The following is a 15,477-nucleotide window of genomic DNA, read 5'->3' as shown; positions in this document are numbered from 1 at the left end:
AATAACATGTTGCTGAATGTGGTGGTTTAACCCCAGCCAGCAGCTCACCCCCACTAAGCCACTTGCTCACTCTCCCCCACTGGGATGGGAGAGAGAAGTCGAAGGGTAAAAGTGAGAAAACTCATGGGTTGAGACAAAGACAGTTAACAGGGAAAGCAAAAGCCACCAGGACTTGTGAGCCATCCTCTGGACCTCACACCTCCTGCTGCTTTGGTTTTTGCAGGTGTTCTCCTTTCCTCTAACTTTTGAAGATGGAAACTTCACAGCAGTCCATCACAGGATGCTCAACAACATGACATCGGGAAACTCCTTCCCTCAATGATGACAGGCTTACATTGGGATGACCATCTGCTCTGGCCTGATCCCCATTTTCCTTTGTCTCCCACAAAGACATTAACAAGCCTCATTCACTTCTCAGTCCCGCTCAAACTGGACAGTTAGAATTTCCCTTCCAGAAAAAAACCAAAACACCTTCTGTTTTAGAATTAAACTCAGGATTCTTGATATTATTATTATTATTATTATTATTATTATTATTATTATTATTATTATTATTATCAGCAGCAGCAACCAACAGATAAATATGCACATTTCCATTTGGATGAAGAAATCAGCACATCAGATATTCTATTTTCCATTCAAAAATTAAATCTAAATATTGATATTTTAATACATATATTTGCATATGCTTCAAAAAAAAAAAGACTTTTTGTTTTCTTGGTTATGTCTATTTCTTGTCCTGCTCTAGTAAAATTCCTTCTGCTATTACCTTTTCCCCATCCTTCACACCCCCCAGAGGTTACAGAATCCCGCTGACAAATCTTGTTGGAACAAGGAGCGGATCAATAAAAGATTACAGGAAGCCCTGTTTTCATTTTGTAACATGGCCCTGCTAGAGCTCTGCTGCAAATACTCATCTCCTAAGCAATTTAGAGATGCCATTAAATAACTCCAATTTTGTTATATTAAACCTGACAAATTATAAGCTAAGTTTCTATTCTGGTATTATTCAGCTCCTCCCAATGCAGTTTAACAGCTGGAAACGAGAAGGTGGCAGCTCCTTGTTACCAGGCAACTCTCCCCAACCACCAGAAGCTGCCCCAGGGACCAGGGTTTGGAAGCTGCTAAGCAGTGACAGCTCTTCTCCCTTCTTCCAAACCCAGATTGATGCATTGAGGCTGCTTCAGTGTAGGGTCCCCTCTAAGAGCTCAAAGCATTGGCAAGAGCTACATCTCATGAAAACTATGGTTTTGTCTCTCACCGCCCCATTACACTGTGTTATAAAGCTGGGATTTTAGCCACTGACTTCCAATAAGGCAAGTTTTTTGTATTTGTAAGCAATTTTTAAGTTATGGGTTTTACTGCTTTGAGTTAACGAGTACAATAAAGAACATATCATGCTCTTCTGCTAAGAGACCCCTTTCAAATGGGTATCAGTACCCTCCCTCCTACCTTTGAGAGACAGCTCCAATTCACGCAATGTCTCAGCAAGTCCAGTTGCCAACTTAGTATTTCTGTTAGCCCTGGTGTGGTTTTGTAAGGCATAACACACTGTGCGGGCTTATATTTGTTCTTACTGTTTTGCTGCAATCTTCTTCTCCTCCTCATGTCATCCTTGAATTTATTTATATTTATTTGAGGCTTTATTCAGGCAACTAAAAATGCCCTAGAAAACAAGTACGTTTGGAATGTATAGGAATAGAAACCATGATGACCTCATAATATATTGAAATACTGCTGGCCTAATAAAACACAAATCAAATCACATCCACTAGCAATATTTATGAAACACCCTACATCACTTAAAAGTTCATTCATATTCAGAGAGTCTGGTTTGGGATTCAGGCTTGTTGAACTCTGGTCCTGAGTATAAGTCAGAACTGGGCTCCATCTGCTGACACTGCCTTTTCTCTTGACTATCTCCTGGCAATCGTTCAGGTCACCATAACTTCTTCACCTCCGGGATGCCCTTGTTTTAAGTCAGCACACTTCCACTGGGATGAGGGCATCAGAGAAGACAGAAGAAGAAACAGATCGTTCCATGTTTTTGCAGTGCTTCAATGCAAGGTTCAGTGGTCTTGGCTGTGGAGGAGCATTCAGCAGCAAAGCTGATGGCCCTGAAGAGAAATTGGTCCCTTGCAAAGGTTATTCCTGTGGTCATTCAGTTCACCATATGGACATGGGCATGACTAGCACCTGTAAGGAAAAGAAGCTTTTTTTCCTTCTCCCTCCAGTATAATGCATCACTGTCCGAAAATGGGGTTTGGATCCCTTATTGAAGAAAGACAGTCATTAGGAAGTCTTTTATGAAATTTCTTTTTGAGTAAATGACAAGTGAAAGATGAACAACCTTTCTTCTACAACTCCCTCCATGCACTCAGCTCCATTTTTTTTATCCAGGTCTTTTTTTCTCTCTCTAGTCTAAGTTTATTTAATCTTCTCATCATTTCATTCTCATTAAAATCAGGCATATTTTGAAAGTTAACCCTTTTCTTCTTGAGTCAATATATGCTGATCACTCAAAAGCGCTAAGCAGTATAAGGAGACCTTTCTTGTGCTTGTTTTTATTAGAAAATGTTTAATCTGAACATACCAGGTAAGAGGAATTTTATGCCATTAGCATTATTAGAAACCTCTTGATGAAATTTCACATTCTCCCACAGAAACATTGGCTCAGTCTAAACAAAGACATGTTTGTGTGGCTCCATGAAGGATTTATATTTGGAAAAGGGGAGAGTAAATTTTCACTTTTATCCAGGATTCTGAAAATAGTCTGAATCAAAGCATGGCTTCAAATGGTTTTTAGTTGCAGTTTCTCATCCTTCTGACATCCTTTAACATCACCACTCTCATTTTACATCAATTTGTATCTTTGAATATGGTTTCACACATGTATTAGTAACATCTTTCAATGGAGCTGCATGACTATCCAGCATTATACTGAGTGCTTTGAAATCTTCTTTGAAGACTCGCATCCTATTTTTGTTGGCTTTCAACTCCCACTTCTCATTAGTACAAACACTTCACAATTTTAATTTATTTTGATCCACTTTACATCCAGACATTAGGTGAAGTGTTTCAAGCTCTTTTGTTTTTAAAAAGGACAGTGAGGGCTGTGCAAAAAGCTCCAACTTATCTGTGTCTGTGGCACTTTAGGAGAAGATCCAGATGGATCTACCACATGGGTTTCCCAAGCAGCAGGAGTTGCTTTCATTCCATGAAAGGTTCCTCTGTTGCACTCTGGGTTCAATTCCTGCTGATGACAAGAAGAAATCTTAAATTTTTAGCGTGGGAACACATACTTTTTCACATTAATTTAGGTCCATCCGGAGAAACTCCACACACTACTCCAGGAGCTCATTCATCTTTGGGTGAAGCAGAATTACAAATCCTCAACTCTTGAAAATGACACTGTTTCAGTAAGGAATTTTTGTGTGATTTTTCCATACAGTCAAGATTTGTGTGTGTGTGTGTGTGAAGACAGTAGGATATTTATGATGCTGCTTTTTTGATGTAAATTACCTCTTGGGGACATCCTAAAGCTATTTATAATCTGTCTACCCACAGTAGTTCCAATGTGTGAGCTCCCTTGTTTGCCTTCTCACATGTGGGTGAAAAATCAAGGTATCTTTCGAACTCCACAGAATTTTAATGCCAAATGGCAACATAAGGAGATATTATGGAAGCATTTAGTGATGGTACAATGGGCACTTTATCCTCAAGCAAGAAATCTATTACAACTTAATGTGATATCCTTAACTGGGTAACAGACTCACAAAGGGAGGTGTGTGGCAAAGGAACTGGGCTTCCTCCACAGTGCAGCTAACTCCTCAATATAATGCTTGGATCCCAGGGATCCAGAAGTTTTTCCCGAAATGCAAGACAGCAAAACTATTCTTTTCAAAGGGAGTAAGAAGTAAAAAGCAAAGTCAGTTATGGAAGGACCTCTTCCAGTTTCTCCTTCTACTCCACCTCCCAGGTGCTCAGTGCTAACTGCATCGTGATGCCTCAGATTGCACAGAAAACAGACGCTATGGTCCTGCATCCCCACCTCAGCTCTTCTACGATCTGCAAAGGTCTTTAAAGAACAGGGAGCTGTGATGTCTTGTAGGCTGTGGCATGAGGTCTGATGCTTTTGGTCGGTGCCATTTAGTCTGAGAGTTCACCTATAGATGATGGTAGCATGTTCTGCCCAGGTGTTTGCTCATTGTCTTGCTTGCCACAGAGGGAGTGCCATTGCCCAGATAAGAAATTTGGTGGTGCCTAATTTCCAGCCATCATTTTACCTCTAATAAAAGGAAATCTGATCCACCTGGAACCGAAACAGGCACAGAGGGGATGAGACGACAGTTCAGAGCTTCCTGTCCTTAAAACTTTCAGTTTATTTCCTGGCATCAGGCTGTGAATCATAGTTCACACAACTAAGCAGCATGTTCCAGATCTTAATGTGCTGAGCATATTTGGCATATGCCCAGCCTGTAGTGCATTCAGGTCAAGGATCATGGAATCAGCTCCCTTACTCTCACTGGGGTTTTCTGGTTAAGTATGCTGCCTTCCACAATCATTTAATTTTTTAATATTCTGATGTAATCTCACATCCTTTTACTCCCCCCTATTCATAGAACAGAAGAAAAAATAGGAATACCACCTTTGGAGCACTTTCAAAAGAAAAATAACAGGAAATTAATGTGGAATGAGCATGTGAAACTTGCCCCTAAAATCTGAGATACTTTGACAGTGTGGGACAACTCATAGGACATGTCTAGTTGATTTTTCCTTGAGGTCAAAGAAGTATTTTATGTGGAAAAGATGGTTCTTCAGAAGTCAAGAACCATGCACCCCACTGTATCCCTGGCTGGAGGACTGATGCAAGGAAGGAAGGACATGCTTTGGAGTCCCCTCCTCTTCTCCATAATGCAATATCAAATCATGGAATCATTTAGGTTGGGAAAAACCTCTAAGATCATTGAGTCCAACTGTTAACCCAGCACTGTGAGGTCCACCACTAAACCATGTCCTCAAGTGCCACATCCACATGTTTTTCGAACACTTCCAGGAATGATGATTCTACTACTTCCCTGGACAGCCTGTTCCAATGCCTAACCACTCTTACAGTGCAGAAATTTTTCCCAATATCCGATCTAAACCTCCCTTGATACAACTTGGGGCCATTTCCTCTCCTATGTCACTTGTTATCTGGGAGAAGAGATTGACCCCCACCTTGATACACCTCCTTTCAGGTAGCTGTAGAGTTGTAACATCTCCACCTGGGCCTCCTTCTCTCCAGGTTAAACAACCTCAGTTCACTCAGCCACTCCTCATAAGACTTTTGCTCCAGACCCTTCAACAGCTTCGTTGCCTCCTTCCTCAGTTCTGAAGTTGTGATGCCTATATACTCTTCTCAGGACATTTTACTTTCATTCTACCATTGGTGCCTACAAATGTAATTAGTTGCAGGAACCTAAAGGAACTTTGCTCAGTTAAACCTTCTTCCACTACATCTATGCGGCTTGGCTACATGCTGTGCACTGGTTTGCTCTGAAAGGCAAATGCTGCCTTGGTTTTTGGTTTGGGATTAAGTAAGGAAGAAAAACCAATGGACACTCATCAGAATTTGGAATGACTGATTTAAGTTCTGTTAACTGACAAATCATATGAAGTTCAACAAGGGAAAGTCCCGGATTCTGCACCTGGGATGGGGCAACCCCAGATGTACAGACAGACTGGGGTATGAGATGCTGGAAAGCAGTGCCAGGGAAAGGGACCTGGGGGTCCTGGTCGATGGCAAGCTGAATATGAGTCAGCAGCGCCCTGGCAGCCAGGAAGGCCAACTGTGTCCTGGGGGGCATCAGGCAGAGCATCTCCAGCTGTTCAAGGGAGGGGATTGTCCTGCTCTGCTCTGCACTGGTGCAGCCTCACCTTGAATATTGTGGCAGTTTTCATCACTGCAATAAAAGAAAGATATTAAGCTATTAGGGATTGTCCAAAGGAGGGCAACAAAGATGGTGAAGGGCCTTGAGGGGAAGCCATATGAGGAGCAGCTGAGGTCATTTGGTCTGTTCAGCCTGGAGGAGACTGAGGGGAGATCTCGTTGCAGTCTGCAACTTTCTTGTGAGAGGAGGGGCAGACACTGATCTCTTCTCTGTGGTGACCAGTGACAGGACCTGAAGGAATGGTCTGAAGTTGTGTCAGGGGAGGTTTAGGTTGGATAGTAGAATAAGCTTTTTCACCCAGAGAGTGGTTGGGCACTGGAACAGGCTCCCCAGGGAAGTGGTCACAGCACCAAGCCTGACAGAGTTCAAGAAGTGTTCGAACAGTGCTCTCAGGCACATGGTGTGATTCTTGGGGATGATCCTGTGCAGGGCTGAGTGTTGAACTCAGTGATCCTTGTGGGCCCCCTCCAACTCACATATTCTGTGGTTCTGTGTGATTCTGTGAGTTTTTGATTTTTGGTCTTTAATGAATACCTTCTAGTAGTATTTTTAGTCACTTCTCTCAAAATTTGTTAAATTTGTGCATATTTCTGATTAGTGTCTAAAACCCAGTGGAAACTAATCCTACAGTTTAGGTTTACATCTGGAAACCTCTGCGCCTAGATTACTCTAAAATCAAAATGGGACATGCTGAGAGCACAGGCATTTCCTATAACATTGTTTTAATATTTCCCGCATTATTTTTCTATCATGTTTTTCATGTTCCCTAACTGATCTTTCACTGGGATAGCTGAGATCAGATGGAATAAACCCATAAATTCTGAAGAAAATGAAACTGTTGCTTTATGCAACTCATTGCTTAAATCTGCCTTAAACGCTACCGTGCCAGAAGAATGGAAGGTGGAAAATACGACTAGTGAAAGGACTTCTGAGCTCACTGAAATCAATGCTTGATGTCTGTGCCAAACAACTTACTGGAAAACATAATAAAGAATAGAATTGGTAAATTGAATGATATGTTGGAGAAGAATCAGCATTGCATACCAAGAAGGATGTCATGTTTTGCAAAATCATTTGAAGTTCAAGGAGTGATATTTATTTAGATAAGGATGGTTCCGATAATATTATATACCTGGATTTTAAAAAACTTTTGAGCTGGTCTTTCACCATATGCTCTCAAAATGTGATCATATGGGATAAACAGAAATGGATAAAAATATCATCTAAAAGAAAGCTCATCATTAGATTACACAATATAATGCCATTTCCAGAACCCACAAAAATCTCTGCTGTTCAACATCTTCAGAAATTTTATGGAGAAGTTTAATGCCATGAGGTCAACTGGCAAATAATACAAAATTCATCTGAAGAGACAAATCTTAAATTGGTTATAGAGACAAATCTTAAATTGAGAATATCACAAGACATTTAGAAAAAAAAAAAGAAATACTTTTATCTTTGATTAGTCAGTTGAATTGACTTGCTGAGAGGTCACATCAGTGACAAAAGCATACAAAGGTTGTGCATCTAGGGAAAAGGTGGAAGCACTGAGGGAAGGAAAAGTGGGACCTGTTTTGGTAGCAAGAAGCTGTTTGATTCACTCGGCTGTATTGCTTGATAGCACTTTTAATGTGACAGGATAATAAATGACAAGTGAAATTTAATATACAGACACATAAAGTGATGCACCCATGAAAGACAACCCTTACCTTCTGTATTCACTGGTAAAACAGCAACTCCACTCAGGAAAGAGGTCTCAGACCTCTTTTTCATGACTTTTTGAAAAGAATAAGTCAGGAAGTGAAAAGGAACCCACGCAATGTTTGGAAATAGTAAGAAAAAAACGGAAGTAAGAAAGAAGCAGGACAGTGCTGCTGTAAAACCACATCTTGAATGTTGCATGTAGTTGTGTCCACTTTGTCTGAAAAGAGGTATAAATAGAAAAGATATAGAGCAGGATGAAAACAAAGATCGGGAATGGTTTCTGTTTGAGGGACCCAGGCTGAAATCCCAGAGCAGACTATGGATTTAGTGCTGCAATGCCACTCCACACTTCATGTTGTCATTGGGCTGGTTCAGCACAGTAACCTGGTAGAAAACACTTATCCACTAAAAAAAGGGAAGAGTTTCCTGCTAGGTGACTGAGCTGAAACAGCATAGCCACATCTCTGGATGTGGGCAGGGGGACACACAATGTACAGAGGAAAGTGGCAGCCAGTCCTAGGAAACCTATGCCTGCAGCTGTAGCTTCACAAGCCATTTTGGCCAGCTTTGCTGCTGAAATTAGGCCCATGCTCCTTTGCCTGCAGCTACTCGCTGTCACCCCTGAAAACCTCTTCCTTTTGGTGTTTGTGCAGCTGTGCAGCAACTTGGGGGGGGGAACTGATCTGAAATAACATCAGTAATTTTTGTTGGGTTACTCTGATCGGGTTTGCCGCATTCTAGCACAAGAAGAGGTTGTAGCCAAAGGACAGGAAAAAGCAATGGGGACTGGTGGGACTGCTTCTTTGAGCAGTGCCAGCTCAGAAAGCTTGGGGAACAAATAATAGAACAAAGCTCCATAGTTCAGGAAAAAGGATGGTTCTGAAATCATATGAGAGAGGTCTATAAAATAGTATGGTGAAAACAAATAGGGCATGATCATTCACTGTTTGCTAGATGACGAAAATTCAAGTACCCTGTAAAATTATTAAGCACTGGACTTAAAACTGGTGAAAAAAAGTTCCTGTCTAGCCTTTGTGCACATTTGGAACCTTCCTGACACTCCTGAAAACCAGGAGTACCAACAGATCAAAAAAGCTATTTGACAAATTCAGAGACAAGAGATACATTTGTGGCTATTAGTGTTGCAGTGGACACAGTTTTTACCTGAGAGCTCTTCCTCTGTACTTTTGGAGATGAAAACAGAAAGAAACCATGGTGGTTTATATGCTCTTACACCTCTTAGCTATATGTCTACTACTGGCCATTGTCAAGACAGAACATACCAGCCTAGGGATGGTTGCTTTGAACAAGTAGGCTGGCTCTTTATGTTATTTCAACTACATGTGATATAAATACATTGTTTACATGTATTATATTTGTAGTAACTTATTCTGGATACACAAAGTCTGTATTAGGTTTAGCTAAAATAAAATTAAACTAGTCAAGTTCTTCTTTTCAAACAGCTTATACCCCTGAAGTTTTCTTGAAGAATATGTAGATTTGGTGTTACTCGAGTCATCTGTCACACTGACCCTTCCGCAGGGCAGTACAGATAAAAGGAGTGACTTTAAAACGATGGCAATTAGGTAACCTACGTGCAGCTCTGAGCTCTGACCTTACAGCTCTGAGGTACCGCTAGCAGGGTTTCCCACATTGGACATGTTCTGTGTAAGTAAGGATGGACGAGGGACAGTAAAGGATGGCTTGCAACATATTGGTATAAACCACATTCATCTCTTTCCTGAGAAGGCTATCCTAAAATACTGAAATAAACCGAAAATGTATTCCTGAAGAAAACCTGCTTTGGTGTGTGGGGAAAAGCCAAGTTTCTAATTTACAGCAAGACTGGGTTGGGTTTAGTGCCAGCTTCTCCCTCCCTAGTGATAAGCCCCGGAGCTATTAAAGAGATGTGCCTGGAAGTGAAGGCGCAGCCTCCCCGCCCGCTGCCCGGGTCCTGCCGGCTGCCCATCTGCCCGACTCCCCGTGACTGCCGTTCCCGAGCAGGTACGCGGGGCCGGGCCGGGCGGCCGCTCCGCCGCGAGGTGTGTCCGTGTGCGGCGGCTCGGCGGTGCCTTGGCGAGCGATTGGGCAGGGCGGGCGGGCGAGCGGCTCCGCGGCTCCCCCGCTGGGCTCCCGCCGCCGCGCTCCCGCAGTAGCAGCGCGCTCCCCGCCCGCGCCGCCGCCCGCCCCGCGCCCCTCCCGCCGCTCCGCTCCTCCAGCCCAGCCCAGCCCGGCCGCAGCCGCCGCGCCGCATCATGCCGCATCCCGCGGCGCCCCTCGGGGCCGCCCTGCTGCTCGTCCTGCTGGCGGCGGACTCCTCGCAGAGTGAGTACCGCGGGGGGCCCGTCCCCCCCGCACACGCCGCCGAGCATCCCCCGCCGCCTTGTGTGCGTGTGCGAGCGCGGGGTGTGCAGCTGGGGCAGGGGTGGGGTGGGGGGGATGCGCAGATTCGCGGCTGCGGTAGGGACGGCGGCTGGCGGCGGGTGCAGCGGGAGATGCGGGTGAGGGGCCGCGCCGAGGCCGCGGCGACCCACGGGGGAAGCGCCGTGCAGGGAGGGGGCTCAGTGCGCCGCGGAAGGAGGGTCGGTGCCCTCCGGCTGGGCGGTTTGGTGTGCGCGGTGGGAGATCGGCGGGTTCGGGGCGGCCAGGCGGGCTCAGATGTTCACCGTTGCTCCTTCCTCCCGCTCCTCTCCTCCTCCTCGTCGTCCTCCTCCTCGCCTCCCCCGCGCCGCCCCGGCGCTCGGCTGCCCAGCCGTGCTGCTGCGCGCCCCGGAGGCTGCCCAGTTCCTGCGGCAGAGGCAGCGGCGAGCCTACCAGATCTTCGAGGAGACCAAGCAAGGGCACCTGGAGAGGGAGTGCGTGGAGGAGCACTGCAGCAAGGAGGAGGCCCGGGAGGTGTTTGAGAACGACCCGGAGACGGTAAGCGCGCAGAGCCGCCGCGGAGATTTTGGTGGGTTGTCCGGCTCTGCGCTCCCGCCCACCCTCTATCCGTCGGCGTCTGGGTGCCAGCTGCCGGCACAGCTGGGTAAGCCGTGGGGAGGAGGAGGACTCAGGACCATTAGGTGAATGGAAAGCAATTAGGAAGACAAAGTAGTACTCAGCCTGCACAAGGGCAGTCAGGGCTGTCCAGTTAGGAGTGCCTTGGTGAGTGTGGTCTGGGTGAGCGGCGTGGCCCGGTGCCTGTTTACCACGGTATAAATCCATGAAGCAAGACCAGAGTGACACAGTGATACAGCTTCTCTGTCTGGACACGTTACCATCGCTCCTCTTTACTTCAGCTTCCCATCCCAGCTGTATTTAAAATCCCCTTAATGATGGGGCATATGTCACAACAGGGGTTCCTCAGAAGTGTGTCTAACCACTTGTAAATCTGTTGGGGCCATATTCGGCTTGGTCGATATCTTGGAATCAGGAGGTTCAGGACCCGTCACTACAACAGCAGGAGAGCACGTGTATGGGAATGTGGTATTGCTGCACTAACAGGTGGGGATTCACACGGTTATAGAATGCACACTGCACACAGAGCTGTCTTTTCCAGTCTTATCAAGGCTGACTTTCACTTCAGTCTTCTTACTTTGAACAGCATGTGGATGCTTTACTAAGCTTGGCTTATTCTTCCAGTCACTTTACACCTCCTCTCAACACTGTTTTGGATAGGATCTTCTCATTGCAAAGATTATCTGGAATTGATTTAGCAGTGAGAAGTGGATTTTCTTGGTGTTCAGTCTAAAGCTTGATACTGCACAGCATGTTCCTGTTAAATGGTATGATGCTCTAGGGAGAAGATAGGACAGAGAGAGAGAGAGAGAGAGAGAGAGAGATAGCACGTGTGTGTGTGTGTGTGTGTGTGTGTGTGTGTGTGTGTGTGTGTACAGACGCACAAACCACAGGCAAGGGAGGGTCTCAGCTGAGGACATGTTTTATGCTTCAGTCAGACAAGTCTTGACATGTGTGCTTCATTAGCAGTCTGAGCACTGGATATACAGCGCAGTAGCTTGTTGTCACAAGGCAGTAGTAAGTACAGCAAAAACATTATGATGGATTTTTGACAATCTTTATTTTAGAGATTAACGTGGAGCACTTGCCCAGGCAGTGTTTTAATGTTACACCTCTTATGTGTATGTGTAGTCACATCTGCATACAGCAGTGTTTGCTTTGTTCTGCAAAAAATGAGCTACAGTGGACAACTGTAATGTGGTGAGCATGGCTGGCACAACGGTTTCCATATTCATGTTGAATAATACAACGTTAAGGTCAGTATAAATATTCACCACATAGCAGTGAATGCAGGGAAAACTATAAGTGTGATTTTGTAGCATTCTGGAACAAAGGTGGTATAAGGTCACTGGTTTTACTAACTGGCTTTTGGCCAAGAAAGGAGCTGAAGGTGATGCCTTGATAGATCAGTTTAGAGAGTGATATACTGTGTAAATATGTTTTTAACAATATTTGGTAATTATTTTGTAAATTGAAAAAATTATACAGTTCTCCTGCTGTAATGACAATAGTGAAATCATTTTGGTTTAAAACATTTTCATGTATAATGTAAATTCTTTAAGATACAGTCATGCCCCTTAAACGTGTTTTGTAAGACAATGCCAACTTTCTGTCATTGCAAAGGATTTTGATTTTTTTGGTGCATTTCCTTTGTTATTGCTGCTTGGTTTCACTCAGTTCTTAAAACCACTGAAGAAAAGCTATATGGACTTCTAGTGTCTGTGTCCCCTTGCTTATTTGACATGTCCTTCTAGACCAGGACTCTTATGTCTTCAATGACATAAGATTTATGTCATTTTACTAATTTATGTCTTCAGTGACATAAGATCCTGCCTTTTCTGAGACACAGACCTCCCAAGAGGTCTGTTATGTGCAGTATGTCCTACTCCTTGCCATAACTTTGCTTCAATTTGATTGAGAAGCAAGTGTGCCATCACGTATCGGGAGGATTTATGGCCTTTCCTATCCATTTTGCAATCAGTATGGGAAATGAAGGGAGCAGCTGCTGTTCAGTAGCAGTTTTCTGATGCAAGGTGGCAGATGTCATGTATGTGGGCTGTTACAACTCTGCATGGGAAACCTTCTGTGCTTTGTGAGGCGTAGGTGGCTGCTCCTCCAGCAGTATCTGTGGATTGGATGGACAGAGTATTAGTGCACAATGGAAGTTTTTCTTAAACAATAGGGAGTTATTGTGCTATCATTTCACGGATGTTGTGTTGTACGTCCAGTCCTGGTGACTGACAGAAGAAGGAAGCTGAGACAGACTTGACTCAGGAAAGACAAAAATTGCTGCAAACAACACCAGGCATTTTGAAGAATCGCAGTAACTGCAATCATGGTTCAGCATATTGTCAGGCTGCAGCTGATCCATGCTGGTAAAATGAGATTTTATTGACCAGGGAACTATACAGATTGCTGTTGACAGAAGATGATTCTCTGTAGTTAGGAAGGCTGAAATTTTTGCATCTGCCTGCTGAACTTGGTCACAGGGATTAACTGCCTAGGTTGTAGCAGAAAGAAACAGCAACAGCCCTTTTTACCCTGTGCTAAGAGCTGTGGCTTAGCCTCATAGCAGGCAAGCCATGGGGAACACATCAGTGCACTGCTCATCTATTCTGTTGCATCTCCCAGGTTTTATGCTTTAAAGCACCAGATGAACATCAGTGTAGGCATTTGCCTGTGTGCTGTCCCATGGGAGAAATGATCTTGCAGCCTTGACAACTGAAGGTTACTTTGAGGTTAGTTAATAGCTTCTCTGTTCAACCTCAAGAAATGCTTGTGATGTGAGACCGAAAGTGTTGTCCCTCTTCCCTTTTCCTCTCCATTAGATGCTAATGAAATGTGTGAGTCTTCCTTGTAAACCTTACCATTCTGAACTATCCTGTGGTTGTGTGAAGAGAATTTCAAGGCCTAACTTCAAGACCTATGATCTAAAGATATGATAGAAAATTTCATTAACTGATTCAATCAAACAGCCCCAGAAGTTGAGGTAAGATGAAGCAAGGCCGTAGCGTAGGTTGCATGATGCTTCCCAGGTAAAACTATGTCTTGATACAGTCAATTATAATATCTAGCCAAGAATAACATTATACAGAAAGATACCTATTTCCTGGACAGACCAGTAAATAGAAATGAAATATCACATATCTATATCAGAGCACCCTTTTTCTGTGCCTTACATTGTTTCAGTGATCAGTTTTCCAAAGCAACATCTGCAGGCCTAGTCAGCAGAAGATGCACATTCACTGAAACCTAAATGTGGGTGTTGCCACATGTGGAGTTACTTACATCAACTGCTAAGAATAGGGTATTAGGCGGGTCTAAATAGCCATTCATTTGCAGGCCAGCGCAGCTTTTGTCTCTTATGTTACGGAAAATATAAATATCAGCTCACTCAGACTGGAGGAAGGAAGATCAATTGAAATATTTTTAGATTTTTTTTTTTTTGAGAGGCAGAACAAAACTCAGTCTGTGCCATTTGTATGACTATACATGGTAAAAACAAGTATGCGCCTGGGTTAATGAGTCTTGCAGCCTACTTTTTTCATGAAGGTGATTGCAATTAAATATTACTAGAGAATTCTGGGATGGTTCCTGTTTTATAATTTCATTTATGCTAGAGGTGCCCAACAGAAAAATTAAAAGATAATATAGTGAGGAAAAAAAGAAGGATGAAAAACATGTTCATGGGAGGTATGAGGACTGTTTCTAAACATGATCTATTAAAAAGATATGCTAGGTGTGATAGATGGGATGAAGTTGCAAAATATCTTGGATACAGAGATAAGAATGTTATCTTACTTAGCGTGTTGATGAGGCCTTATAAAAAGCAGTACTGCGGAAATATTTGACCTTGGTATGCAGTCAAGGTATTACAGCTTGTTAAGTGACTGATAAACTACTTTGGAATTTGGTTGACCTATTCTAAAAATCTGGTCATTCAAGCACGTAAAACAAAGGGCAGAAGGCAGTGTGTCTTCTGGTGGTCTTGGAAACATCGGATTTCACTAAAGAAAAAATACGGCAAAAAAGTGTCCTTGTGGAAGGAGTTTCTCTGTTTTGAAAGGCTCAGCACAGGGAAGGTGTTTGAATTCAGGCTCTTATCATTTGGTACCATAGTTTATCCGTACAGCATCTGTCCCTGCACATCTTGCTAGCTGTTGTTACTGCCAAAGAATTACTGGTCTTCCTGCAGCTCACCATAGAAATTGCCATGCTGAATACATTAAAAGGTGTGAGTCACACTGGAAACGCTGATGTAGGTCAGCCTGGCCACCTGTGTTTACTGTTTATGGATTTGGTCCTCAGTAGATTATTGGGGAAAGCCAGCTGGTTTTCACGTGTGTGCAGAACGGACATCTGATTCATAGGCAGGCACTTGAAACGTTCTCCTGTTTTTTGAGGGACTTGCATCCAAAATGCTATTAAAACCTACAGCTTGTCAGATACACAAAACACTGGCAGAGAATCACAGGGTAACTTGGGACTGAAGAGGTATCTAGTCCACTGTCCCTCTCACAGCAAGTGCAGCAGTGACACCAGATCAGGCTTTTTGGGGCTTTTTGCAATCCTGTCTTGAAAATTACTGATCCTAACAAAACATCCAACAATGTCAGCATTCTTTCTGCTAGGGTGGATTTTATTGAGAAGCTGAAATGCAGATGAAGCAATGTATAGGGTGTGATAATGGTCAGTTTGGTTGGCTTTCACAATATTGCTAGCTCACTTGGTTTTATTTCTTTATGTATTCCGTGGCGTGACATGGTCATGATAACACAGATGAGCTGTGTGCATGGACTAAGGTCATCCAAACTTTACTCTGATCTTTTAGGAAGGGTGCCTG

The 15,477-nt window shown here is 43.7% G+C and overlaps 1 protein-coding gene across 1 annotated transcript in view; it reads left to right on the top strand.

The window, feature by feature from the left end:
* Positions 1–9,858: 9,858 nt before the first annotated feature.
* GAS6 (growth arrest specific 6) overlaps positions 9,859–15,477 on the top strand; it is a 41,584-nt gene continuing 35,965 nt past the window's right edge. Inside the window, 2 exon segments of the mRNA XM_032679331.1 lie at positions 9,859–9,962; positions 10,390–10,556. Coding sequence (XP_032535222.1) covers positions 9,893–9,962; positions 10,390–10,556 — 237 coding nt within the window. The 5' untranslated portion in view covers positions 9,859–9,892.

Source organism: Chiroxiphia lanceolata, chromosome 2 (assembly GCF_009829145.1).
Source record: "Chiroxiphia lanceolata isolate bChiLan1 chromosome 2, bChiLan1.pri, whole genome shotgun sequence".
In the NCBI taxonomy this organism is placed as follows: Eukaryota; Metazoa; Chordata; class Aves; order Passeriformes; family Pipridae; genus Chiroxiphia; species Chiroxiphia lanceolata.
The sequence above is the reverse complement of the archived record's forward strand: the minus strand, read 5'-3'. Positions and strand labels throughout refer to the sequence as shown.